The sequence below is a fragment of the Ursus arctos genome, unplaced genomic scaffold (assembly GCF_023065955.2).
Source record: "Ursus arctos isolate Adak ecotype North America unplaced genomic scaffold, UrsArc2.0 scaffold_23, whole genome shotgun sequence".
NCBI lineage: Eukaryota > Metazoa > Chordata > Mammalia > Carnivora > Ursidae > Ursus > Ursus arctos.
The window spans coordinates 38,483,088-38,509,488 of NW_026622908.1; the positions used below are offsets into that span (position 1 = coordinate 38,483,088).

Genomic DNA, 26,401 nt, shown 5'->3' on the forward strand with positions numbered 1-26,401 from the left:
ACCACGTTGACAGCTGGATTATTCCAGAAGTGGCAATGTGGAGGCAGCCAGCGCGCTACACGTTCTTCCTGAAATTAGATCCCAGGGGCCATTGTGAAGTTGGCCGGCTGCCCCGGGGTGCAAGCACAAACCACCGCGAGGTACGGAGGCGTTCACGCGTGCCATTGTCACAGCTCCGTGGGACATTACATTGGTGAGGGAGCCCGACCGAAGGTCCCCGGGCGGGTCACAGCTGACCAGGGCATCCCAGACCTCACTCTCCATCACATGCCTCAGGTCTTACTGGACAAGAAGGTCCCTAAGTCCTTTGCATCTCTCAAGCCTTGGGTGTCCACGCTCCTAACTAGAAATCCACTATTCCTGCCACGGCGCTGGATTAGGACCTCACGGCCACACCGGTGTCTGGCTGGATGCCCCAGATGGCCTTGCAGCCAGCGCCACTGCAAATGCTTCACCCTGGGACGTGTGCTGAGCAGCAGGACAGAGAGGAGCCGGGGGGGAGGGGGTGTGGTGCCCCGAAAATGTGGGTAGGGTCTGTGCCCTGGGGTTTGCAGAATGAACGGATTTCCATGATAGCAAGCTGGTGACCCGGTGACAGCAGAGCTCCCTGTCTTCCGCCTCCATCCCGCCCCCATTAACGATAGCACTGTCCTCTCTCCACCTGTCGTGTGAACTGGCCTCCACTGCCTAGATCCCCCTTCAGGACTGACGATTTATTCCCCCAGCTGCTGGGAAGGTTGTCGGCTAATAGTTCTCGGCCATCGGCCCTCTTAGGGAACTGCCTGGGCCGAAGGGAGCCCCCCTGCCAAGGTCACCCCCTTTCCTGGGGCAGCCCAGTTAGAATGACTGGTCAACCCGGGGGTGGGGGGCACAGAGCCCTGGCTCCTGGCGCTGACTCAGGACAACTCTGAAGGGCCATCCTAGCCTCAGGGGGGGTTGGCCAAGGCCTGGGACTCTTCCCTCACTGCTGCCCTCCCTGCCTCCTGCCCGGTGCCGCTGCTTGAGAGGGCCCCTTGGGAACTGCCCACTCCCGGTCCATCGCTGAGGCTCCCACCCAGGGAACCCAACCTGCAAAACCTCCTCTGTCGTCTTTCCCCTTTTCACTGGAGGAGCCCCCCAGCGGCAAAGGCAGCAGGTGTTTCCACAAGACGCCCCCCCAGCTTGATGCTGGTTTTTCTCCCCAGCTGGAAGGTTGAGGTGGGGTGTTAGCTTACCACCTGTGGGCTTGGAGTGACGTCTCCCCACCTTTCCAAAGGCGAGAAGTGAAGGAGCAGGGCAGTCTGGGGGAGACGGAGACAGCCTTTAATCAGGAGACCTCAGGGAGGGATGCGGGACCGCTGGTGGCACAAGCCCAGGGGAATCCTGGGCTCTCTCCGACTCTTCTCCAGAGCGGGGAGCTCAGCAGCCCCAACCTTCCGCAGAAGACAGGCCGGCTGTGGCGTCCAAGGAGGATACTGACCATGGAGAGTGCCGACTACCTGTTCTCACAGCACATTCCACATGCTTCTTGGGGACAAGGCTGCCTGGGGCCCTGAGGACTTTCCAGTCCTCCAGGAGCCCTACAGAAGTGAGGGTCGACGTCACCAGCCTCATTCGCCCCAGAGCCTCCCTGCCAGCGCCCAGGGCCGCTGGCTGTTTTCTCTGTCGGGCGTCTCCCGGGCACGGCCCTGACCTGGAGGCCTGCTTACCCAGTGGACTCTTCCTCCTTCGAGGTCCCTGCAGCGGGCCCCTGGGGGCTGGAGCTGGCCAAGGCTGCGAGGGCTGCAGCAAGTCTGGAGGTGGCGGGAGAGAGTCTGCGAGGCCTGAGGAGGGTGGCGGGGGTCTCTGAGGGGCCGGGGGCCGTCATAGAATGGGCTGAAGCTTCAGTCAGGACAATGGCAGGTGAAGAAGGCCTTCTGGTCGCTGTCTGGGCCCGAGAGGCTGAGGCTGAGGGCTCTGGAGTAACAGGAGGCCCAGGAGCTCCGGGAGAGGCTGGAGGTAGAGTGGAGGCTCCTGGAGGGATCGGAGGCCCTGCTGAGCGCTGGGAGGCCCCGGGCTCCCCTGGGAATGTGCCCCCAGGCCCCAAAGGGGGTGAGGGTGAGGCCTGCGCTCCCGAGGGGCTCGCAGGTAAAGTCTGCACGTAAGACAGGTTCGTTCTGAGGAGGCGCTGGAGGACATGGGGCGCAGGCTTCCGAGGCCACGCTGCTGGGGGGTCTGGACAGGAACTACAGTTCACGGGGGCCTCAGCATCTCCACGGGGGCTCCGAGCCACCTTGCCGACCTCCACTGCCTTCCTCTCTGCGCCATCTAGAGAGAGGTGGAGGAAACAAGATGCACTGTGGTTCTCCCAGACGGCCGAGGCGGCTCTGGGACGAGCCATGCGGGGCACAGAGGCCTCTCACTCCTGGGAAGGCCCCGCTGGGCGCTGCCTCCAGGGGGAGACCAAACAGGAACCACGAGCAGAGGGAGGCAGTCCGCCAAAGTCACTCTGCCAGGCACTGGCTGTGTGACCTTGTACAAGGCCCGTAACTCCATGGGGCTTCTGTAAAATGGGCCTCCGAACGACTTACAGGGCCACTCTGAGGACGGAATGAACGGTGCGCGAGAAATCCCAGCCCAAACCCGGATGTCAACCACGGACGGCAGCTGATAACCACGTGTGAGGGCGGGAGGCGCATTGACGGTACCAGATGTACCGTCTGGCGTAGGCCGTCGAGATGGGGAGGCTCTATCTCCGCTCAGTTTTGCTGGGAACCTAGAACTGCTCTAAAAAAATAAAGTCTATTGAAAAAAAGCCTTTTTTTAAAAATCTCAGCCTGGAGCCCGGCACATCATAAGGGCTTGGTATATGGAAGGAGAACAAGCGAAGGAAGAGGGTAGGCAAAGAGAACACGGGGCAGGAAGGAGCACAAGAAGGAAGAGCGCTGGAGAAAGCTATGCTCAGGAGAGACAGGTGCTGCCAGGCCCAAAAGCCTGGAATGACTGTATTTAGAAAATCGCCGGGAGGACGGTCACACAACTCTGAGAAGCCTGAGGGGACTGGATTGTACGCTTGGCTGTGTGACTTGTCCGGTATGTGAATTACACCGCACGGAAACTGTGACTTTTATGAAGGATCAAAAGGAACCAATTCATATTCCACTGCAACAGGAAGTGGTTTCTCCTTGTATGGAGCTCTTGTTAGGAAGAGGCGCGTGGCGAACGTCGCAGAAGCAGTGTGTTCCAGGAGAAGGGGCCGGGCTCTGCGCCTCACCTCCTGGGCCTCCGTTGCCCCATCTGGAGGCCGCAGAGCCCGGGGGGAAGGGATCAGAGAGACCTGGGCTGAGCCCAGAGCCACCAACTCGAGCGCAGCCTTAAGAGAAACCGAACTTGCCTGAGCCTCCGTTTGCCCGTCTGCAGAATGGAGATCTGATCAGCCACACTCCCACATTCCCGGGAGCAAATAAATGAGGTCACCCAGGTCACATGCTCCGTACGCGGCCATCTTAGCTAACGATTACTCTCGGGACAGCAGGGGGAATAATGGTCTGCTGAGGAGTTTGTGGTGGTTTGAGTGAAGCAACATCTACAAAGGGCTCGACGATTCTCGACAACAGGGCTGTAGGGGCTCAGGCGGCTTCCAGCCCCACCAGCCCTGACGGCAGCTCTTCTTCGGCCTCGGACCCGAAGAGTGACCCTAAATATGGAGGATCCCCTGCCCAAGGCCGAAGGAGTTAAACATGTATTTTATCCAAGAGGAAATCCAGGCCACAAATCAGTAGAAAAATTCACTGTCTTCTTCGAAGTTTAAAAAACATAAAGTAGGGGAACCTGGGTGGCTCAGTTGGTTAAGTGTCTGACTTCAGCTCAGGTCATGATCCTGGGGTCCTGGGATCGAGTCCCAAGTCGGGCTCCCTGCTCAGCGGGGAGCCTGCTTCCCCCTCTCCCCCTGCCCCTCCCCCTGCTTGTGCTCTCTCTCTCCCTCTCTCTCAAATAAATAAATAAAATCTTTAAAAAAAAAAGAAGCATAAAGTAGCCACATTGAAGTCACTTTATGGCCATGTTCAATCAGAAAAATTGAATTCAAGACACAGAACGTAGAGTTGGTGGGACTGGGGGAAGGCAGCTGCATCATGGTGAGTTTCCTGTTTCTCGAGGACCCCCGTTGGGTGAGGACCCCCATCTGGTGACGTGCTGTCCTGCCGCAGGAGGTCCCACAGGGCTCCCAACGCCCCACAACCCAGTACGCCACCTGCTAACCACAGGGCCCCAACACAACCCACAAAAATTGAAAAATAAGTTGTCTGACCCAAGATTTCTCACGGTAGATCCATGATGGGTGGAAAGAAAAAGAAGAAGAAGCAAGAAACTGCCTAAATGTCAGCGTGAAGGTCAGCGGTGAGCGAACCAGGCTGTCCGGAAGCTTTTGACAACGGCCAGCCGTGGACCACGTCAGTACTTCGAAACCACACGTCCCAGCAGGTTGTCCGCGTCCTATTTCTACCTTTGCCAAAAGATTCACGGATGGATGGACACTCACGATGGAGAAAGACAAGATGAAGATGATGGTCAGGGGTCGAGACGATGAAGGAGCGAAAGGCACCAGCTCGGGGCTCAAATCCCGGCTCTACTGCCCATCAGCTGTGTGACCTTGACCACCTCACTTCACCTCTCTGTGCCTCCGTTTCCTCACCGGGAAGACAGAGATGATAACGGGACTTATCTCCACTTAGCTCCTTGTGAAAAGGAGCCCAGCGCCTAAGGAGTATTCACCTCAAATTAGCCATTACTCTTCCACAAAGTCATTCACTTCCTAAATTGCAATTTTTTTTAAAAAAGGAAAAAAGCAGAAGAGATCAGGAAAGGAGGTAATAAGGGAAAGGAACAGCAAAACAACACACGGGTCACGGTGCGGCATAAGGAACGCTGGGTGAGGCTGAGCAAGTCCGGGGAACAGGCTTGTCCTCGCCACATGCTGGCTGTGTGACCTCAGGCAAGACACATTCCCTCTCTGAGCCTGGACTTCGCACATCCAGCCCTTTCCAAGTTCTAGGTTTCTGGGAAGAAGGACAAAGGGCAGAAAGACAGTGGAGAAGCGGCAGGATGCAGAGGCCCGCTTACCTGAGCAAGAGGAACAGCAGTCCCCGGGGGGCCCAGAGGGGTCGGAGCAGGCCGTCGGGCAGGGGACCTCCTCACAGCTCACCTCTCCCAGCTGGGGAAGCACAAGGACACACGTGAGGAAGGCCAGATCATCTCCCCTCCCAGAACAGCGCCCCCACATGCCTCCTCCACCCACAGAGAGACTCTGGGACAGAGGCTGACGCGCCAGGCCGCTTTCAGGAGCCCACAAAGAGGGAGGATACCATCAAATCCAAGGTATTCCGGCTGCTATTTAAAGTTGGGAAGGCAGGAGGAAGATGGGCTCCCGTGGGTTCAGGGGACTCGGAGTTTCGCAAAGGGACAAAAGGCAAACAGCAGTCCCCTGGCCGGGACGCTCCTGAGTCCCCAGGCCCAGCTTACCTGGCACGTGCACTGGGTACAGGGCTCATCGTCCAAGGTGAACACCTGGCCGTTCACCACCTTCCTTCCCTCGTAGTTACAGTCTGCAGGGACAGAGGAGACCGGGCGTGAGAGCCAAGCCCTCCCCGGGAGCCTCGGACGTGTGGCGGGGGCTCCCCCACTCACCTCTGCACACCGGGCAGCACTCCCCGTCGGGGTGGAAAGGGTAGGTGCAGGTGATGGGGCAGTCCACGGGGGAGCAGGCCACGGAGCCCAGCTGCACGACACAGAAAACACACGAGGCCCTTTGTTCTCGGCCACCGCCGGGACCCTTGGGAAGGACGGCCACAGAGCCCCCGAGTGCCCATCGGAGCCCCGTGGCGCGGGGAGAGGTTCATTCACTCAGTCAGAGTCTGTCTTCCTGACAGAACGCAAGCCCCACAAAGCCAAGGGCCTGGCCTCGTTCACGCAGCCCCTCTGTCAACAGGCCCCAGCAGAACGAACCCACGAAGTACCCAGGAAAGGGGAGCACCAAAAACCAAGGAGAGAGGAGGACCCAGAAGCCCGGAGCTCCGCGAAGCACGTGAATGAGCAGGGCCTCTCAGAGGCCGAGATGTTCGCCCTGCGTTCCTCTGATCCTGCAGACCCTGTCCCTTTCCACGCCGCGCCCTCACCCACTGCCAGCAAAGCAGCGTCACCGGCGTCGAACGTTTCCAGCAGCACGAGCAGGAAGGCCTTCCCCCCATCCTCCCAACCCTACATGACACGAACAATCCCACACGCTTTTTCAGACTGAGGCAGTCTGGCTTGGGGGCAAAGCGCACTTCCTGGGGCAGAGACTCAGAAAACCGGGATCCGACTCTTGCCACTTGGGCTGACTCCCGTAGGAGCTTGAGGGAAGAAGGACTTCGTCTCTCTGTGCCTCATTTTTCTGACCCACAGATGGCGATGACGGTGTTCCCACCTCACCAGGTTCTCCCGGAGATTTAATTGGGCTCATGCAAGGAGAGGGCCGAGAGCCAGACGGGCACACAGCAAGAGCTCCTTAACGGGAGTCTATGGAAGACCGCAGCTCCGAGCGTCCGGGTCGAGTCCCTCCCCTGCGCCCTCAGGGAGCGCCCACGCGTTATACTCTAAGGAGCCCCCCAGACGCCCCCTGGTCACCCAGAAGCAGAGGACTGTTCGCCGGGCAGGCTTAAAAAGATTTCTCTGGCCCTGGGTAGGGCTGGAGGGAGCCACCTTTCACCGTGACCCAGAGTGACCTTTCTCATGGAAGGCTCTGGATGGTGCCTCCAAGGTCCAGGAGCTGGTGTGTCAGTCCCTGGGGAGTTTCCACAGACAGGGGGTCAGGGCCGGGTGGTCCGTACCAGGCAGATGCAGCTCAGACACGGGTCCAGCACGGACGGGAAGGTCTGGTTGTTGTAGAAGCTTCTGCCCGTGTATGTACAGCCTACCAGAGAGAGCGCGGGGGTGAGCGCCGGCCGGGCGTGTGGCCGGCGACCGGGCTCCTGCCAAGGGCGAAGGTCCGAGAGTTTTCTGGGTAGCAAAGGTCAGGCCAATTGCCTCCCCAGGCAGTCACCCCGGGGTCTGGGGAAGGGATAAGACACAGGTCTGGATTGGGTGCGGCATCTTTTTTTCTGCACTAGATTCAGCAGAGGGATCAGAGTGTCTCCACTTCCAGGGAAGGGAGCGTCTCCTCCTCTGCCCCTCTCTGGGCAGGATCAGGCCAGAGGGACTGGCCCAGGCACCACAGTCATCCTCTCTGCTCTTCCCCCCCCCAACCCACTCAGCCAGTCCCCACCTTCCAGAACATTCCCCCACACCTCTCCCCTCGGCTTCCCCAAGCCCGCTCAGGCCTGCTCTGAGTGCTGCCGCCTTGATGACATTTATCACATCCTAGGAAGTATGAAAGCAGGTGATAGGACAACAGGGAAATGTTAGATATAGATACATGTTACAGACATGGGACATAGAGACTTACTTCATGAAAAGAGATTAGAAAAACAAAACCATGAGGCTAAAAGTGAGAAGGGGCCCTTTTTAATTGTTTTTATTTTTGCTTTCCATATGTACTTCAATAAAATGTTACTTTTGAAATCATGCAAAAGGGGCACATCAATATAAAAAAAATTAAGTAGCATCGGTATGTTCTCTCACTGTTCCCTAATTGTTTCATAGGTGTGTTTCCTTGGTCACCCCATCCAGGCTGTAAGCTCAGCATATCTATCTGCTTCCAGCACCCACACAGGGCCTGCCTCGGGCAGACTGCTTTGTGCCTCCGAAGCCCGGGTCCCTCATCTGTGCGATGGGCTTGCCCCGTGCGGCCGCGGGCATGGAGCCCACGCGGTCCGTCCTTTGTCAGGAGGAACCTGGTGCAGGGTGAGCCCAGATGCAGGGGGCGGGAGTCAAGGACCCCGCCAAGGGGAGCAGGGGGTGCTGTGTAGCCCCCCAAGCAGGAAATTACCTGCAGAACAGTCCGGGCAGCACTGTCCAGGGATCCGAATTGGGTGAGGGCAGGAGTCCACGCAGTCCGTCCTCTTGCAGCTCACTGAGCCGTCTGCCTGAAGGAAGGAAGGACTTCACCAAGACCCCACCTGTAACACCGGGCCCCGCCTCCCCGCCCCGCTCCACCCTCCCAGCACCGCCAGTCCCCCAAGGAAGGGCAGTGCTGCAAACTGGCCGAGGCTTGCCCAAAGGGCGCCCCGATGCCGCTGGGAGGTGGCAGGTCCCCCACAAAGAGGACCGGCTACTGGGGAAAGGGGGTGTGAGCCTTCCCGATCTAAGGAGGAGGAAGGTCAGAGAGGGGCTTTGGTGTCCGTGGCTTCCTGTCCCTCTCCAGCCGCAGCCAAAGCTCACCACCACCCCATCCAAATCCTTCTCTCAGCTTTTCCCTGGAACCCTCGCTCACCCCAAACCTATGGAGTACAATAAAATCCTATTTTTATAGAAAACTATTCCACCGGAAATGTCTATTTCAGAAGACAAAAGCGCCACATATGGTTTCTTTTTTTTTTCCCCTCTAAGACCCTGAATGTTGATGAAGCTTTTGTGTTGCTTTCTCATACGACGAGTGCCCTGGATCCGTCATAAAGGGGAAAGGCAGCGGATGTGTCCTCCTCCCCACTGTAATTCCGATGGAATGTTTCCAAGTTTTGCAAGGGTCTAAGGCTTTTTCCCTAACCGTGCGTCCGAGACACTTGAAGGCTGTGTCTCTCACACGCCAGCGCGCACACCAGAAACCGGGGGATTAAAATGCAGATTCTGAATCCAGAGGTCTGAGCAGCCCGGAGACTCTGCGTGTGTCACACGCACCACTGGGGCATGGGCCTCATTTTTGAGAAATTAAGCTCTAAGCTCCCAGGGACTACAAGCTCCTCTAAGGCAGAAAGGAAAGCCAACGTGAGCTTAAAGAATGAGCCGAAACGAGAGTGTTTGTCTGCCTCTGGGCTGATCTGACTCTAAGACTCTCGCACCTTCTCCTTGTCTGTTTCCGACCAGCCGAGGTCAGAGATTTAGGTTCAAGAAGGAAACCCTGCAGTTTCGCAGGAAAGGCCCGAACCATGGAGCCTCAGGCCATCCCCCTCCTTCGGTTATCTGTGCCCGGGAAATCCTGCTCCTGGGACCCCGGCCTCCTCCCAGGCAGCAGGCCATACCCCCATTCTGCACACATGGAAGCTGCCGGCACAGGAGGGGGACAGAGGGTGGGCTGAGGTGGCCCAGCTACGGAGCGGCAGGGAAGCCTGGCCAGGAGGGCCGGGGCAGGGCCGAGGGGGCTGCTCGGGGCGAGGCAGGGGCAGCCGGGGGAGCAGCTGAAGGCGTGCAGGTGGCCATTCACCTGGCAGATGCATAACTCACAGGGGTCACCGGGAGACCAGATCTGTCCGATCGGAAACTCGACCCCGTTGTCGTCGAGAGAGCAGCCTGGACAGGAGACAGCGAGGGAGAAAGCACGGGTGGGCACGAGCCCCAAGGAGGGCCCTGAACGCCTGCCCGACCTACAGCGTGCCCCCCACCCAAGGACAGACGCCTCCGCTCACTCGTGCCGCGCAGACGGTCCCCCCGAGTGTCCATTCCACCACCTGCTGGACCCAGCGGCTGCCCGCAGCTGCCAGTCCAGCTCCCTCGTTCAGTGGGTTTTCCCTCCAAAAACGTGCCTGGTCCGCACGGGCAGCCTCATGCAAACAGACGCTTACCCCCGAACCCATAAATGCACACACTCACACACAGGCACGCTCGCACAAGCACGCACACTCACAGAGACCTACATGCGCAGATGCCTCACACACGCGTGGATGTACGCTCACACACAGGCACACTCGCACACACACACACACACACACACACACAGACACACACGGTCTCGGCAGGTGAGGCACAGTCTCAGGCCTGCAGGGCATCCAGGCCCCGTGTGGGGCAGAACGCGGGCATGCAGGGCTGGGGGCCCTCACCTGTCATGGGTGTGGGCTCCCGGCAGGTGAAACAGCACTGTCCAGGGCCCAGCCACCACTCCTCTCGGGGGCAGTCCAGCTCTGGACAGGGTGTGAAGGAACATTCCACCTCCCCATTCTGGAAGAGAACCAAGGGCACAGGCCAGTGATGGCAGCTCCCCAGCCTTGGGCCACCTGGAAGCTACAGAGGAGGCTGGCAGGCTGTTGTCAACCTCCTAAAAGTGACAAAGAATCTCCAAGGAGTGGGAGGAGTGGGAGGAGTAGGAGGAGGGAGAGTTGGGGGGAGGGGGGCAGGAAGTGTAGGGGGGAGGCTGGGAGCGTGTTCTGGGATGTCCTGGCTATTGGGCTGGGGGTCCCTGCCTGCCCGGGCTGCAGCCCCAGCACCTCTTCCCCTCACTTCAGCAACAGCCTGCTGCTCTCACTCCAGTCTGCCCTCACTCTGCGGCCAGAGAAAGTTCTCGTGCACCAATGGGATCGCATGGCTCCAAAACTAAAACCCATCAACAGCACTGCCAAGCCCAGAGCCCTCAGCCTGGCTGGCAAAGCCCTTCATGACTGAGTCTGAGGCAGAGGCCATGGGGCCCCCTCCTCCCCAAGACCCCTTCCCCTAAGTACTGCCCTTGGCTGACAGGGGACGGGCCCTCCAGGTACCTCTCCACTCCACTCCCCGGGAGCCGAAAGAATGCATACCATGACCGATACCCAGCGAGGGATCAGCATGAGACCCAGTGGTCACCTGGCTCCTTCCCCTGCCTGTCCTGCTTCCCTGGCTGGCTTCTCCTGAGAATCTTCGGAAAATCGCTTACGCAAGAATCCTGCCCCAGGCTCCGCTTCTCAGACTGGACCCCAACCCAAGCACCATCCCTGTCTGCAGCCTCTTCTCCTGCCTGACTCCAGTCTCCCACATTCTGCGCCCCAGCCAGAAGGGACATCTTCAGGCCCCGACAACAGGCCGTGCGCTCTCGCCTCCTGCCATCTGCTCAGGCAGGGCCCTCTGCCAGCCACATCTGCGTTGGATCCTCTTCTGATTCGTCCCTCACCCCTCAGACCTCACCCCTCCCTCCAAGAAGCCTTCCCCTCCGGTCAGGAGCCCTAGTCACCTGCCCAAGGCCCACCTAGGCTGTGGGCCCCCTGAAGGAGGGGACGGGGGCTGTCCTGTGCTTAGCTGTGTCCCCAGCACTCAGCATTGCTCCAGGCACACAGCAGGTGCTCTATAAAGAGCTCTATTGAAGGGTGAGCTTCAAGGAGACTGTGGGGAGCCCTCGGTGAATGCAGGTGCCCATCATGCCTTTGCTGCCTCAGTGTCCCTTTTGCTGCATGGCAGCTCCTATTCTCCCAGTCAAGGCATGCCAGGGAAGCCCTGTGGCCGGCCCTCTCTCCCGCACCCACCTACCTGGCAGACGCAGGTGGTACACTCGTCACCACCCCCACTGAACACAGCCCCGTCTGCGTACCACCGGCCGTGGAAATAGCATCTCGCTGCAGAGGAGAAAGGGAGAGGCAGCTCAAGGTCTTTGGGCTGGGGCAGCTAAAGAGAAAGGGCAACAGTGGGTCGGGGGGACCTCGGGAAGCTAACACACTCACACCAAGCTCCATAGCACACGCCACGCTCAGGGAGCAACCACTCCCCTCTAAACCTCGACAAAAACTAAGCTGTTGCTTAAAAACTGATGGAGAATGAGAATGAATCACATGTAAACTAGGATCCTTAACCAAAAAGGGAGGGGACTCCCTGAATCACTAAAGAGTAACGGAAGAGCAGAAATGAAAAGAGACTGCCCCAGGGGCGCCTGGGTGGTTCAGTCGGTGAAGCATCTGCCTTCAGCTCAGGTCATGGTCCCGGGGTCCTGGGATCGAGCCCTGCATCAGGCTCTCTGCTCCTCATGGAGAGGAGCTTCTCCCTCTCCCTCTGCCTGCTGCTCCCCCTGCTTGTGCTCTCGCTCTCCCTCTCTCTCTCTGTCGAATAAATAAATAAAATCTTAAGGAAAGAAAGAAAAGAGACTGCCCCAGATACCTAAGACCAGGTCTGGGACCGAAGCCATCCCCTAGAGACCAGGAGGAGTCCATGAAAACCTCTCATCTGAGGATCCCCCCACCAATAAAACAGCCCGCAAGCTGGCCCAGGCTCACGTGGCTTAGTCAGACTGCCCTGGATTCAAATCCCAGCTATGCAACTCACTAGGGAGGGATTTGGGGCAACTTCCTTAATTTCTCTAAGCCTCAGTCTTCCCATCTGCAGAATGGGGTTGATAAAAGATGGTAACGGTTACTACTTCATAGGCAGTATACCTATTCAAAAATGTCTTAACTAAAAGCAATACTTAAAAATAAAGAAAAACATTTTTTTAAAGAACACCAGCTTTGCAATCAGGTAGGCTTGATTTCCAGTTCTGTTCTTGTATTAAGTGGTTATATTTCTCTGGGCAGTGATGACCTTGGTGAGCCTCGGTTTTGTCATCTATAAAATGGGGCTATGAATAGTACTCCCTCAAGGCTGAGACACACGGATTCAATGAGATCAAGGGCTGGCAAGCAACAGCACAGAGCCGTCAGGGAACATTCGTGATGATGATGAGGTCATCCCAGGAAAAGAGAACCACATTTTTAACAAAGGACCAACTCATTAGTGGGGAAGGGGAGACGCCCTCCCAGTCTCAAGACAGAGCCATGCCAAGTGTGGACTCACACCCTTTCCTGGCTGTCTTGAAGGCGCCTCCTGAGGTAAGGGGCCAGCTGGGCGGGGAGCCCAGTCTAGCATGCGAACCACTGTGCACATAGTAGGTCCCCAATTAAACCGGCACTGTGAAGTGCTCCACTTGATCTGAGTTTCTGAAGCCAAAATCAATCTCCGTCCTCTGCTCCACTCACCCTGCTCCCAAAAACACACAAAAAAGCTAACCCCCCCACACCCGAACCCCAAAGAGTCACTGACCTGGAACGCAAGTACAGCAGTCTGACTTCAGGGAGGTCTGACAGGGGCCGGGAGGACACTCGGGGGAGATGCAGGACACATTTCCAGCCTGAGGAGGGGAGAGAGGGTGCTGGGTGGGGGCAGAGAGGAGAAGGACCAGACCCTGGAGCCCCCAGCTCACTCCCTATTTCATCCACCCCTGTCTAACACCAAAGCCTCCTATAGTAAGCCATCCAAGACCTCTGAATGCCACCACGGTGACAACAGGGACAGCGTGCGGGGACCCAGGTCCTGGCGTTTACTAGGGTGTGCCGAGGACATCCTCCCACAGCATACAGAAGCTCTGGAAGGATGCCAAGAAGAGGCAAACAGGGGTTACACCCCCAGAGAGACCTTCTGTGCACGTGAGTTTTGAACCAGGTGACTCTACCAGCGATTCAAAGAATTAACTTAAAACTTGAGAATTAACTGAAAGAATTAACTTAAAACTTCAAAATTTGAAGTTAAGGCAAAGAACAGAAACAAAAACAAAAATCCGCCTCTGGAGCCAGCCGGAGCTGAGAAGTAAGTAGTGTTTGCTCCTCCACGAATGAGCCACGTGACTTTGGCCAACCTACATCAGCCCGCTGAGCCTCGGTCTCCCTGCCTGTGAGATGAGCTGGAAATGGCACCTGCATCCGGGATTCTGAGGATTCGTGCCACAATATGTCCACAAAAGTGCTCGGCCACTGCAGGTGCGTGGCACACAGGGGCAGCTGGTGGCGCTAGCTGTCTCCATGCCCCGCCCCCCTTCCACGGTGGCCGCCACCCTTCACCGCCAGGCCAGTGATGGTCAGAGGGTGGCAGTGAGGGGCGGTGGGCAGAGCCCAGGCCATGGACACGGCGGGACTTAGGCTCAAATCCCAGCTCATGCCTCGGTCTTTTCATCTGTAGAACAGGGACAGACGAGCTGCCAGGAGCCTCGGGTGAGGCGACAGAAGAGCCCCAAGCCCCGAGCCTGGTACGCACGGAGTGCTCTTAATCAAATCTGTGTGACAGCACCTGGCTGTTTCCAGAACACAGTAGGTGCTTAATAACTATTCTTAGAGAAGCGCATTGGCCTACAGCAAAATAATACTCCTAGCAAGCCGCGTCTGGTAGTACGCCTCCTCCTTCCCAAATGCGGATACCTTTATTGTACTGGCAAATATTTTGCCTGGAGAGGAAAACAGCCTCCCTGGTGGGAAGTTTCCGAGGGAGTTCCATCCCCTCCCCTTCCTAGACAGATGGACCCTGTTTGCCTGCTGGCTCAGCAGAAGGCTCCTCGACCCCACAGACCCCCGCGCCTTGATATTCGACAGGTTCTGACCAAAATCCACACCCTGGGACCTCTTCCTCCGTTTGACAAGCTCACCCTTTAACATCCGATCTTTCCCTCTTCCTCTAAAACCCCCAAAGGTTAGGAAAACAGCCACGAGGCTTTGGGGCCCTTGTGGTGCTCACCAGGCAGACACAGACAGTGCAGTTCTCGCTGGGAGGCGAAAACACCTCCCCTTCGGCTCGGATGACGCCACTGTGAAAACAGCCTTTGAAAGACAAACAGGAGTGGGGGCATCAGACCTCTTCAAAGTGGAGGAAGCTTGAGGTCTCATTACTTTTCCAGGCGTAATGTACCTGGAACCTTCTCTCACCGGCCAGGATGCCCCAGGAGTGGCAGATCCAGGTACCCAGAACTGGGCGGTCCTAGGACCCCTGGAGAAGTAAGCAGGAGACACCCACAGGAGATGGCCCAGGAGGGTTCCATTCATGTCTGTAAACCCCAACTCTATTGAGAACATGGCATTTTATTCCTGTAAGGCAGGAGAGGCAGCCAGGCAGCCCTGGGTTCAAAAACTGGGTCTGTCAGTTCAGTTACCTAAGTGACTGTGGATATGTCACTTAACCTCTATGGACTCGGTTGTCTTTACTGTAAAATGGGGACACCACCATGTGCCCTGCAGGGGCCTGGAAGGATCCACAGCCTCTCATATAAGGTGCTCAGCCATTCACATTCAGGGCTCCGTGTACAGCAGGAACATGGTAAAAGGTCACGATTATCAGGAAGAAACCGCTAAGTCTATTCTCATTCTAACCCTCCGGAAGATGTCTTGCCCGCTGCTCCAAGCGCCGCAGCCCCAGCATCTCATTGCCAGAACTTCAAGGAACACGGAAGTTCAGGCCCCTCCCCAGATCTACGGAATGAGAAGCTGTGTTTTAACAAGACCCCAGGGATCCCCATGCAGAGTGAGTTTTGAGAAGCTCTGTCAAAGGACTCGTGAAGATTTAGGGTCTGTATCCTAACAACAAGGGGAGGCAAATAAAAAACTGTAAGCAGGTTATGGGAGTAAATTGGAAAGGGGACAGAATTTACAAAGGATTACTCCTCTGGCTGTAGGAGGGGAGCTGGGGCAGGGGAGGGGGACTACTGGGTAGATCTGGAGAAACTCACTGAATGAATGAATGAATGAATGAATGCTCAAAAAGGATCCCCAGAAGAGGAAAATCTCCCCCTGAGGGCTACCACAGCAGAGACCAGTGGTTCGCAAAGTGTGGTTTCCGGTCCAGCAGCATAACCCTGGATCTTGTTAGAAAAGCAAATTCCCAGGCCCCGCCCACACCTGATAAATGAGACCCAGGAATTACCCTTCAAGTGATTCTAATGTAACCCAAAGTTGGAGAACAGCCTTTCAGCTGCAGAAGGGCTGGGGAAGGGCAGAAGTAGGCCCATGTGGGGAACTCACAGCCTTCCCCAGACCAGCTCCCACCTGTACACGATGGGCAGCACCCCCCATCTTCGGAGGGAATCGGGTGGGAACAAGCAGCTTCACACGTCACCTTTTCACAGGTCACCTCCCCACTCTGGAAGCAGAAGCAGGAGTTCCAGCCATCACAAGGCCCCGGACACCAGACCGGGGCAGCCCCCCGGATCCCTCCCACCTACCTGGCACCAGCACTGGGAACACCCAGGCTCTGTCCAGCGGCTCCCTGATTCATACATGGCTCCCCGGTGCCAGCAGGCAGGGGACCCTGGTGCCATCTGTGTGGCCACTGGGCCCCTGGGCAAGGACGGGGTCACCTCCTGTAGTTGTGTGGGAGGTCCAAGCGTCCCCAAGAGGGAGGCACTAGGCACAGGGGTAGCCACCAGGGTGGCCAGCAGCCGAGTTGGGGCAGAGGGCAAGGATGTGGCTGGTACAGGGGTGGGAGATGGCAGGCTGGTGGTCCTGACCCCAGTGGGGAGCCCCGGGGCCCCGGACGGAGGACTGTGTCCGGGGGAGAGGGCAGGCCGACCCGCCTCCGGGAGCCGCAGTAGCATCTTGGGCGGGTGCTGCAGGGGCTGCAGGATGGCGGACGGGGCCAGCACGGCTTTCGGGTAGGCTGAAACGGAAGCACAAGGTCTCTTGAGGAAGGCAGTGGGGGGCAGAAGGCAAGATTGGGGGACTTGAATGCAGCTCCCCGACCACCAGTCACGGAACGTCTCTGGACCAGTTTCTTCATCAGCAAAACAAGTCTAATACCACCAGTTCGACCCAAGACCCTGGGGGCTGCAGCGACGATCACCCGAGGTGGATGGAAGGAGCAGGCCCAAGTGACAGGTTGGGGCTGGGTCCCCTGCTCCCCCACCGAGATGTGGCTTCCCAGGACGGGATGCTGAGGCTCGGGATGCAGGAACAACGCAGGGAGAGCTGGCCGTGGGCTAGAGAGAGCATGCTCCGTACTCAGATGACCTTGCACGCATGCTGACAGGCACACTGCTGAAGTAAGGCAGAGTGAGCTGACAGCACATTGCCCAAAGTGACCCTGGGAGCCCAGGGTCCTGGGACTCCTGTCACAGGCTCCTCTATCACTTGTTTTTCCCTTTTACCACTTGCAAGAAAACAAAAGGGGTTAGGCAAACAGTAAAATGACAAGGGACAAATGGATGAGAAGTGGAAAAGGTAAGTGAGAAAGAAAGTGAAGAGTTGGAAATAACAAGATGAATTGAAAAAGAGTAGATGGAAAAGGAAGAAGGCCCAAGACCAGGAGGGCGGGGGCGGGGCCGGGCGGGGGCGGGGCCTGGATGGTGAAGGGGCGGGGCCTTGGCGTGCCGAGAATGGCATCTGGGCGGGGAAGGGGTGGGGGTCTGGGTGAACGGGGGGACGGGGTGGGGCCGAGTGTTAGGGCGGGGCCCGGGTCCCCGACGGCAGGGCTGGTGGCTCACTGCTCACCTTCACAGGACACGCGGTCAGCTCGGAGCCTGAAGCCAGGTCGGCATGTGCACAGGAAGCTGCCCACGGTGTTATGGCAGGAGTGGTGACAGACTCGCCTCTCCAGTGGCCTCCGACACTCGTTTACATCTGTAGGAGAGCCTCGCTGCCAACAGCTGCCTTGTGGGGGCGACTGACCCCTTCTTCCTCCAACCCTGAGCCCAGAAGGCTGGGGCAGTCCCCTTGCTGTGTTCTTATAGGGTCCATCCCTGCCTCAGGGTGTGGGACGTGACTCAGATGTCTAGGAGTGGGGCTGAAATCTACTGCTAGTCCCCTAGGAAGGTTCATACATCCGGTTGGCATTTAATGGATGCACCAGTGACTCATCCCCCAGCACTACGCAGCGATGGTTCCGCCCTGTCTAGTGGGGATGAGCCCCGCTGGGAATCTCATCTCCAAACCTTCTACCTTCCCACGTGTGGGTGGGGGATGGTGTGGCCCCTTCTGAAAAAGAGTCTCAGGAATTATGGCACTGCTCAAGGTAGGCTTTGGGACAAATACCAACTCCACCAGAACAAGGTCTGTTTTCAGGCCCATGGGACCCCACCTTCAACCCATGAGCCAAGCTTAAGCCAAACATGCCAATCCCTTTCTGGAAATTTCTGCTAATGGGCTGAGAAAACAGGGGTCTCCTTCTAAACCAGAGGAACCAAGACATAACATGCTTTATTTACCAAGGGGAGCAAAGGCAGCCAAGAAAATGGGTGAGCAGAGAGGAATCCTTGGGGTGTATCTGGGAGAGGGGTGGAAGAGAAACATAACAGGATGAAAGTGGCATGTGGCCAGGGAAAGTCCAAGACGGGGTCTTCCATGAGGAGCCACGCCAACCCCAGGGAAAGGCAGGCTCTGAGCAAAGGCTCAAGTGCTTACAGGCTCCGGGCGGCCAGGAGGTCGGGACCGCTGGCCTTTCCCTGTCCCTGGGCTCGCCCTGTCCATCTTCCTGATGGGCAGCCTAAGTGTGAAGACGACAGGGTCCCCCCACCTTACCTACACAGGAGTGCCGGTTGCCATGGAGATGGAAGCCGGGTCTACAGGAACACCTGTAGCTGCCTATGCTGTTTTTGCACCTCTGCTGACAGGGGGTCCCGAGGCATTCGTCAGTGTCTGCAAGGGACCAGGGCAAGGCTGCAGCTCATTTCCCCGTGGAGTGTCAGAACTGTGTGCTCCCCTCTTCCTCTCCCATTGTCCTTCCCTCCCCCACTCAGGGCCCTGGGAGACCGCCCTAACCCCTCTCTTTCTCACCACCCACATTCAGCCTGTCAACGACATCCTCCCTGGACCAGCCCTCTTCTCTCCATCCTCACTGCCCTGCCCCAGCCTGGGCCACCTTTGCCTCTGGTCTGGAGAAGAGCAATGGCCTGGTGCGTCTCCCTGTGCTCCTCCCAAGCCTTCTGCTACAGTGTCCCGGATATTCTGACCAAACATCCGGGCCACTCCCTGCTCCCATGGGCACCGATGCCGCATCACAGCTCACAAGCCCTGGGTGGCCTTTCCCACCTCCTTCCCTGTCCCTCGCTTTGTTCTGCCACCTTCCAGATGTACCATGTTCTTATGGGCCTCCCTCTTTGCCCATGTTCTTCTGTCTGCCTGGAACCCCCGTCCATCTTGTCTGGGGGAAAACTCCTACTCATACCTCAAAACTCAGCTTCTATAGCACCTCCTCTATCAAAGCTTCCCCGTGCCATTGTTTGAAATCGGGAAAAACTGGAAATCATGTATATGTCCATCAATAAGAGAAGAGTCAGTCCCCTGTGGGAGGGTGGCCCTGCAGAGCCCCAGGCGGCAGTTAAAAAAAGCAAGGCGGGTGCATTTACCCTGACGTGGAGAGATCTTCAAGACAGATTGCCGAGAGGAACAAGAAAGCAGAGGCTCAAATCTCAGCGCTAACATGATCTCGGGCAAGTTACTTAATTTCTTTAAGCCTCAGTGTTCCTATCAGGAAAATGCAAATAAACAGTGCCAGCCTCACAGGATCATTATGAGAAAGAAATGAGAAAATGCATGTCAAGCGTTCAGCATGAGGCTGGAATCCAGCTCTGCACCTGTTAGCCGCTCATGCTATCTCCGTGCACGTCGTGGGGACAGGCCCGGAGGGCACCCTTCAGAGCAATAACCAGGTGCTCGGCTGAGCTGTGTTCCCCCAGATGCACGGGTTCAAGTCCTAACCCCTAATGTGGTGGGATTTGGAGGTGAGGCCTTCGGGCGGTGATTGGGTTTAGATGAGGTCGTGAAGGGGGTTCCCTCATGATGGGAGCTGTGCCCTTATAAGAACGGCCATCAGAGCTTGCTCTCTGTCCCCGGGAGCAGACAGCAAGGAGACTGTCTACAAGCCAGGAAGGGCCCTCACCCGAAAGTGAACGGGCTGGCACCTTGACCTCGGGCTTCCCGGCCTCCAGAACCCTGAGAATAGATTCTGTTGCGTAAATGGCCCAGTCCGGGGGATTTTGTTACAGCAGCCCGAGCAGACTAAGACATCAGGGCTATTCCCGAGGGAGAGCAGAGCGCAGGAGTGGCAGAGAGGCTCTGCAGGTAGCAACTTCGAAAACTTATTTTACAATTTATGACCACTTCAAACAGTAGAAAATAATACCACAGTGTCACGGGGGGTCTTTTGCCTTAGCTGCCTTGCTTAAGACAGAACGCTTCCTTCTGTAACTAAAAGCATCTTCAAGGAAGGGGAATTATGTTAAAAGATCTCCCTCATCCTGCTCACTCAGGAGCAGACTCCTTCTCTTCCCCAGGCTCCCCCAGCCCTTAACCCTCACCCCAACCTCCTTCTGCCCCTCCCCACCAGATAGGGCAGCCGGGGCGCCATCCACCAGGGCAGGTGGAGCTAATGAAAGCGGTGGGTGAAGGCCCACAGCAGGCAGGCCTCTCCACGGCCCTCCCTCACTCAGTGGCTTCCTCCGTCCTGCCCCTGGCTCTCCCTTAGGTGTCTCCAGAACTATCCACCTCCCTGCAAAGCCAGTTCAGCGCAGGGGCCCTAGACATGCCAGGATTCGAGCTGACTCCAGCGCCTCCTGCTGGAATGGCCTTGGGTGAGCCTCAATTTCCCCATCCGTACAGCAGGGATGATAACTGGGTCTCCCTCAGGGGACCATGAAATGCAGTAACACCCTGAGCGCACACATTGAGCTGGGGGCGGTGGGGGGGGGGGGGCACCAGGGTTAGCCTTCGACTCAGAGCCCGGCCGCAGTGGCAACAGCCTCATCATTCCCTGTCCCTGGGCCACTCACCTTGGCAGCTGTGGCGGTCGGCAGCCAGCTGCATGCCTGGCCCACACTCGCAGACAAACCCGCCTTCCGTGTTCACGCACTGGCCCTCGCAAGAGGAGCTGAGGCACTCATCGATGTCTGGAAGAGAGAAAACCTGCTTGCACCGACCACTCTGCACGTTGGTCGGGTGCAGGGGAAAAAATCGGTCCCACGGGGATGCTGTCCCCTGCCCTCAGCAGGGTGGAAACCACCTCCCCACCCCCCAACCCGACACACCGGAGGAAGAAAGACCAGGTACCACCAGGAAAGTCATTGGCCAAGAGGGAACCACCAGAGAGCAGAAGCCGAGGGGCCAGGTTCCTTCTTGGTGACCCACGCAGACCAGAGGACAGAGAGGATGGCTGCGACAGAACCATCTCCAATGGCCCCACCACAGGGCCACCCTAACAGAGCAGGGGAGAGTGAGCAGGAAGGCTGATTCAATTCCATTACGTGCTTATTGAGCACCGCCTGTATGCAGCAGATCTGGAAGGCGGGCCGCTGCGGACACAAAGGTGGCGAAGACATGGCACAGACTCTCCAGCCGGTGACATTGAAAGCCATGCCACCCCATGCCCACGAGGCCAGCGCCCGGCTGGGGGATACGTGCCCCACCAGGGAATGCCTGGAGGACAGATGGGCAGAGGACCAGGAGGCAGCAGGAGGAGGAGGGCCATGAGCAGAGACAGCCTGAGGAGCTTAGGCTGGCCGGGAGCTCAGGTTCCAGCCGGGGCAGCGGGAGGCTGGAGCAGTGGGTTGAGGCTCCTGCCCAGGGCAGGGTGACTGGATCCAAGTCGTCCTTTGGGGAAGTTCAGGCCTGTGGGGTGAGGGGCACTGGGGGAACAGAACTCCCCACCCTGGCTTCGGGGCATCCCTTCTCTAAGAACCACGGCAGCTCTCGAGGACCTACATGATCTGGGCTGCCCACTGCAGTCTGCATTCCAGTCTCCCGCCCCCTGACCCTGTGGCCGCTGGATACCTCCATTTTCCCTGCTTGCTCTCCCCACAGTCGGGACCACATCCGCTGCCTCCAGGAAGCCCACCCTGACTCACCCCATCCCACCGGGATCCCTTGTGGTGGTGGCCCATGCCCCCCTGCCCGGTGCTAGCTTTGACACTGTTCTCTGGCTGCTCCGAGTTCCAGTTTGCCTCCGCAACGAGAAGTGTGTGCAGAAAGTGCTCCCCAGGAAACATTCAGGGGAGGATGAATTGCTTCAGCCTTCCCGAAGAGGGTGTTGCAATGAGCCCCGAGCACCAAAACTCCTCAGGGAGACCCTTGACCCAATGGTTCTCCTTCTGCGAATAATGAGAGGCCAACGAGAAGCCTCTTTACTGCCGCGTGACTTACGGTAGTGAAACACTGCGGACCACCTATGTGAGGGGGACAGCGCGTTACCGCGGTCACAGACGCGGCCGCTAGAAATCCTGTTGTAAGGACTATTCCCCACCCACAGTACGCAGTGAGAAAGAGAATGAACAGAAACGCGACATGAGGTATGAGGCCAATTTGCAAAACACACAGATATGCACACCTAACACACACACACACACACACAGGTACACACACAAACACATGCGCTTCCAGGGAAAAGGGCAGAAGAAACATCATTTTTAGTAACAAATATCTCTGGGTGGGGACTTTGGGGACATGTTTGTTTTCATCTTCTACCCTTCTTTTACTTTCCAAATGTTCCAAAATAAGTTATTTTTTACTTTCATATTTGGGGAAGAAACACCATTTTTACAAAGCCAAAACTCAAAAAAAAAAAAAAAAAGGCTTTCTTTCAGCTCTGTGGAAAGATACGCAAGAAACTGGTCCCAGTGGCTGTCTCTGAGGAAGGGAACAGACTTTGCCTGTAAGAACTTTTTAGAATCACACACACATAGCACTTTTACAAAATAGTTATTGAGGTTGGCTTTCCTCATTTTTCAAACAGCACGATCCCAAGGAAGACTTCCGTGGTTAACCCGCCTCTGTGGGCCCGGTTCGGGGCACTTGGATGGGACCGTGGTTATCCTGACTTGTCTCCCCTTCCCCTGTTCAGAAGCAGGGACCAAGCCACCACTCGTCACTGCAGCCCCTAGGCTCAATGCCTGGCCCATAAGAGGTGCTCATAGCAGAAGGGACCCATGTCTCGTATTTGCCTCGGCCTTGCTGGGCCTGGCCTGCATCTCTCTGGAGACTTCCTGGCAGGAAGGACCGAGGAGACAGAATTCCCCCCCCCCCGCCCCCCAATTCGCCCAGTTCTCTCACCTGTACACCTGATGCCGACAGCCGTCTCTGTCATGGAGAAGCCCACAGGGCACACTCGGGCCACCTCCTGACAGCCACCATGGTTACAGGTGAGGTCACAGCCGTACTCTCCACAGGGTCCGTGGGCTTCTATAATAGGCACCACACCCGTGAACACACAGCACACCACAGTGCCGGCTGCCCCCCGCTCACCGGGGCTCCTCCTAAATTCTGTTGGGAAAGTGGCTCTGGAGGCAAAGAGGCTGGAGCTTAAATCCAGCTCTGCCCCTTCCTAGCCAGGTAACCCTGGGCGAGCCACTAACTTCTGTGCCTCAGTTTCCTCATCTGTAAACTGGGGATGAGAAGGCATACCTAAATGGGTTACTGGAAGATGATATTCTAAGTAAGACACAAGCCCCGAGCCTGGCACATAGTCTCAGTGCTGAAAGAATTCTTCCCATCAGCTGTGGTCCACCCCCAGTTACCTGGGCAGGTGGCTCCTTGCTCTCCGTCCTGGCAGGAGCAGACGTTGGGAGCAATGCAGATGCCACTCCCGCAGCCAAAGGAGCAGAGGGCTGAGAGGAGAAATGCAGGTGAGGGAGTGGGGGCTGGGGCCCCCAATCCGCCCTACTTAGGCCAGCCCAGGGAGCGAGTGCCCTGCTGGGGAGGGTGTCTGGGGCACGGGGACAGGCACTTACGCAGGGTGCAGTGCCCACTGCCCATGGAGGGGGCCCAGCCAGGGCAGCAGCCACTCCCGAAGCCTGAGAGGCAGACGTGGGGGCCCAGCCGGCGTCTAGAAGAGAGCAGAGCGCACTTTCCACATTTCTGCTCTGGGCGAGGGACTGGTCTGCCATGCAGTGCAAGCCTCCCAGCCAGTCAGTAAGTCAGTCAACAAACAGTTCTTGAAACCCACCAGAGGGGCAGTGGGAAGTTCCCAAAGAAAAATGACCCAGTTCCCCCTGGAGGCAGGACAAAGACAAAGGTGTGAGAGAACAGACAACAGCCTCCTACAGAGACCTGCCACATGAACTCAGAGCAGAGTGGCTGGAGGAGTGGGGGGGAACCTCAGAGGGGCCTCAGCACTGAGGGGGAAAGACGGCAATGGATGAAGAGCCCCAGGCACGGCTGCCACAGGGCCTTTGCACTTGCAGTTCCCTCTATCAGGAAGGTCCTTCCTCAGAAACGTACCCAGCTCACTCCCTCCTTTACCCAGATCTCTCTCTGCTTGCACCTTCGCAGAGAGATCCACCTTACCCACCCTTATCTTGCTTTATTCTTGTTCTTAACACTGACTTCTTAGGATATTAAATTATCTATTTGTTGATTCGTTCATTGTCTGTCTCCCCTCTCATTCTCTGAGGACCAGGGCTTCATCTTTTTTGTCCCCCCCCAGTGTCAAGAGCAATCCCTGGCACATAGTAGGTGCTCACTAAAGGGCTTTGAGGGAAAGGTTGAGAAAGGAAGCCAGCAGAAGAGACAAAGGAGGAGGGCAGCCCTAGAGGAGCCAGAGATGTCATTCCGCAGGTGACCTCGCTGTGGGGGGGGGGGGGTGCCAGTAAAGGGGAGCCAGTGTGCCTGCCACTGGGTGAGGCGTGGCAGTACGGCCATGAAGGAGCCACTTTCCCCACCTTCTAGGGACGCTGGGCAAAGAACCAGGTGATAACAAAATAGTGTGACCAGTGCCACCATGGGACAGGCCTTGGAGTCCCGAGGAGGGTCCGGGGAGATTTCCTGGAAGGCCAGGGTCTAGGCTGAGACAGGCAAGAGAAGGAGCAAGCTGTGGGAGTGGAGGAGGGGAGAGGGTGCTCCAGGCAGAGGGAGCAGCAGGTGCAGGGTCCCGGAGGGGGTCGGGGACGGTGACTAGACCTAGTTCGGTGATGGGCTGTCCAGCCCGGTTTCAACTGGGAATCCTGGCACAACGGGAGAGGGACAAGAAAACCCTCCCCAGTCGTGCTCTCGCCCTGCTCAGAGGCTGCGGGGAACATTCTGCTGGTCAGGTCAGGCCGTGTACGGAGCACCCCCCAGGTGCCAGGGCGGCAGCAGGCACTGGAGGACAAGGATGGCAAAGGCAGACTCACTCCACGTGGGGAGAGCTGTCAAACGGGACAAGTACTCTGGAAAGAGAACTCCGGGCACATGGCAGCAGGGAACCATCTGCAGCAAACTGGGCCTGGAGCCTCAGAGACTTTTCCTTCTCTGAAGTCATCACAGAAGAAGCAAAGAAGCGGGGCCCTGGGGGGTGGGAGGTGCTGGCAGGGCTGTCTCACCCGCTGCCCCAGCCAGAGAGCGATTATGGCAGCAGCCCGGGAAAGAGGAGCCGGCAGCTCCTGCTCCTCAGCCGGGGCTCTGAAAGGGACTGGGGGGCCCCCAAAGCGGCAGACGGAAGGATGTCCCGGAGGCTGGTGGAGCCGCACCCTCAGGTGGGCGGGGGCCGAGCGCCCCCAGGAGCCTCCTCGGGCGGGCGGTGACGGGGAGACAGGTGGCTGGAAGGCTGTGGAGCGCCGCGGGGCCGGGCCCATCTGGGCAGGAACTGGCGGTGGCTGCGGAACGCACGTGCGAGCTGCGAGCCTGGCGGGGCCGCCCCCCTGCGCGCCCCCCGAGGCGGTGGCCGCGGGCCAGACCGCCCGCTGACACCGTGTTCCCTCGCTCGGAGCATCACGCACACACGCGCTCAGCCCGCGGCGGCCCGGAGGCCAGGAGGAGACTCGAGGGGAGGGTGGCATCAATCGGGAGAGAGCAAAGGGGCAAAAACCCCACCCCCGCCCGCGCGCGCACACACAGGCGGAAACCGAAACGTAACCCGGGGAGAGCCCGGCGGTTCCAAGGTCCACAGCGAGCGTGCAGCCTGGAAGCAGGGGAAGCCCCCAGCCCCAGAGCGGCCGGCGCGGCGGGGGAGGCCCGTTCGCCAGCGACGGCCAGCCACTCCGGAGACCAGGTGGCACGTCCCGGGCTGCCCTCGCCAGGGGTCCGCGCCCCAGGGCAGACTCAGAGGGGCTCACCCAGCGCCTGGATCTCCCTCCCCACCCCACCCCCGGTCCTTGCCAGGACAGCCCCCTCCAGGGGCGCAGGACTGGCTCCCGCCCAGAGAACAGGCTGCTGTCCCTTTGTCCAGACCCCCTGGGCTGCGCCCGCGCGCGGACAGCGCCGCGGAGGGGAGCCCCGAGCCGCGGCTGCCGGCGGCTCCCGGGAGCCCCTCTGCCCCACGCCGGGAGAGCCCCCGCGGCGGGACAGAGGAGGGGCGCGAGGCGCTTACCTCTCGGCGGCGAAATGCCCGGGCGGCTTCCTCCCGGTGTAGCCGCGGGCCGGGGCCCCCGGCAGGAGGAGCGCGACGCAGGCGGCCCGGAGGAGCAGTCCGGCCCACATGACCGGCGGCGGCGGGTCCCCCCGGCTCCGCTGGGCTCCGGCGCCGCGCGCGGGGGAGGGGGCTGCCGGCCCTCGCCCCTCCTCCTGGCGCCGCGGGGAGCGAACCAGCGAGCCCCGAGCTGGCACGCGGAGCCGAGCAGGGGGGCTGGGGACTCGGAGAGGAGGGGCCGGGGGCCGCGAGGGGACGCGCGGGACGGCTGAGGGGTCTCTGGCACCTCGGAGCGAAACACACAAAAGGCAGCGCCGCCCGCCGGCCAGTGGCCTCTCGGGGAGGCGCGGAGCCCGGGGCGGGGGCAAAGATCAGGGACCCCTGGGGGCGGGGTTTCAGCTCCGGCCCACACCCCCTGCCCGGGTTTGGGAGTCGGCTTCCTGCGAAGGGCTGTGGGCGTCAGACTGAGGCCCGGGGAGGAAAGAGACTCCCGCAGCAAGGCTGGCGCTGGAGGCCGTGCGCCTGGGGCATTGCTGGTCTCGGG

The 26,401-nt window shown here is 58.5% G+C and overlaps 1 protein-coding gene across 2 annotated transcripts; it reads right to left on the reverse strand.

Annotated features, from left to right (window-relative positions):
- Window positions 1–1,281: 1,281 nt before the first annotated feature.
- Window positions 1,282–26,191, reverse strand: VWCE (von Willebrand factor C and EGF domains). Of its 2 annotated transcripts, none has more exons than XM_026487751.4 (20): window positions 25,819–26,191; window positions 23,264–23,358; window positions 23,051–23,140; window positions 22,587–22,715; window positions 20,315–20,431; window positions 18,066–18,182; window positions 17,040–17,168; window positions 15,776–16,209; window positions 15,600–15,693; window positions 14,299–14,381; window positions 12,838–12,925; window positions 11,299–11,384; window positions 9,906–10,023; window positions 9,313–9,378; window positions 7,922–8,014; window positions 6,825–6,907; window positions 5,644–5,734; window positions 5,479–5,561; window positions 5,080–5,170; window positions 1,282–2,286 (listed from the first exon to the last, which is right to left on the reverse strand). In XM_026487751.4, the coding sequence occupies exons 1-20, from the start codon at window positions 25,926–25,928 to the stop codon at window positions 1,685–1,687; spliced, it is 2,799 nt and encodes a 932-aa protein (XP_026343536.2). In that variant the 5' UTR covers window positions 25,929–26,191; the 3' UTR covers window positions 1,282–1,684. The 2 variants fall into 2 exon arrangements, with proteins under 2 accessions (XP_026343536.2, XP_026343534.2); XM_026487749.4 differs by having other exon boundaries at window positions 7,922–8,018; window positions 9,293–9,378.
- Between the last annotated feature and the right edge of the window lie 210 nt (window positions 26,192–26,401).

What these genes read in the sequence shown, in the direction of transcription:
- VWCE (XM_026487749.4), bottom strand. Translation starts at nt 25,928, where the DNA reads ATGTGGGCCGGACTGCTCCTCCGGGCCGCCTGCGTCGCGCTCCTCCTG. An exon ending in CTGCCCGGACTGTTCTGCAG is followed by an intron (nt 6,908 to 7,921) that starts GTAATTTCCTGC and finishes TCTCTCTGGTAG; the next exon opens with GCTGTACATACACGGGCAGA. An exon ending in GTACCCAGTGCACGTGCCAG is followed by an intron (nt 5,171 to 5,478) that starts GTAAGCTGGGCC and finishes GTGCTTCCCCAG; the next exon opens with CTGGGAGAGGTGAGCTGTGA.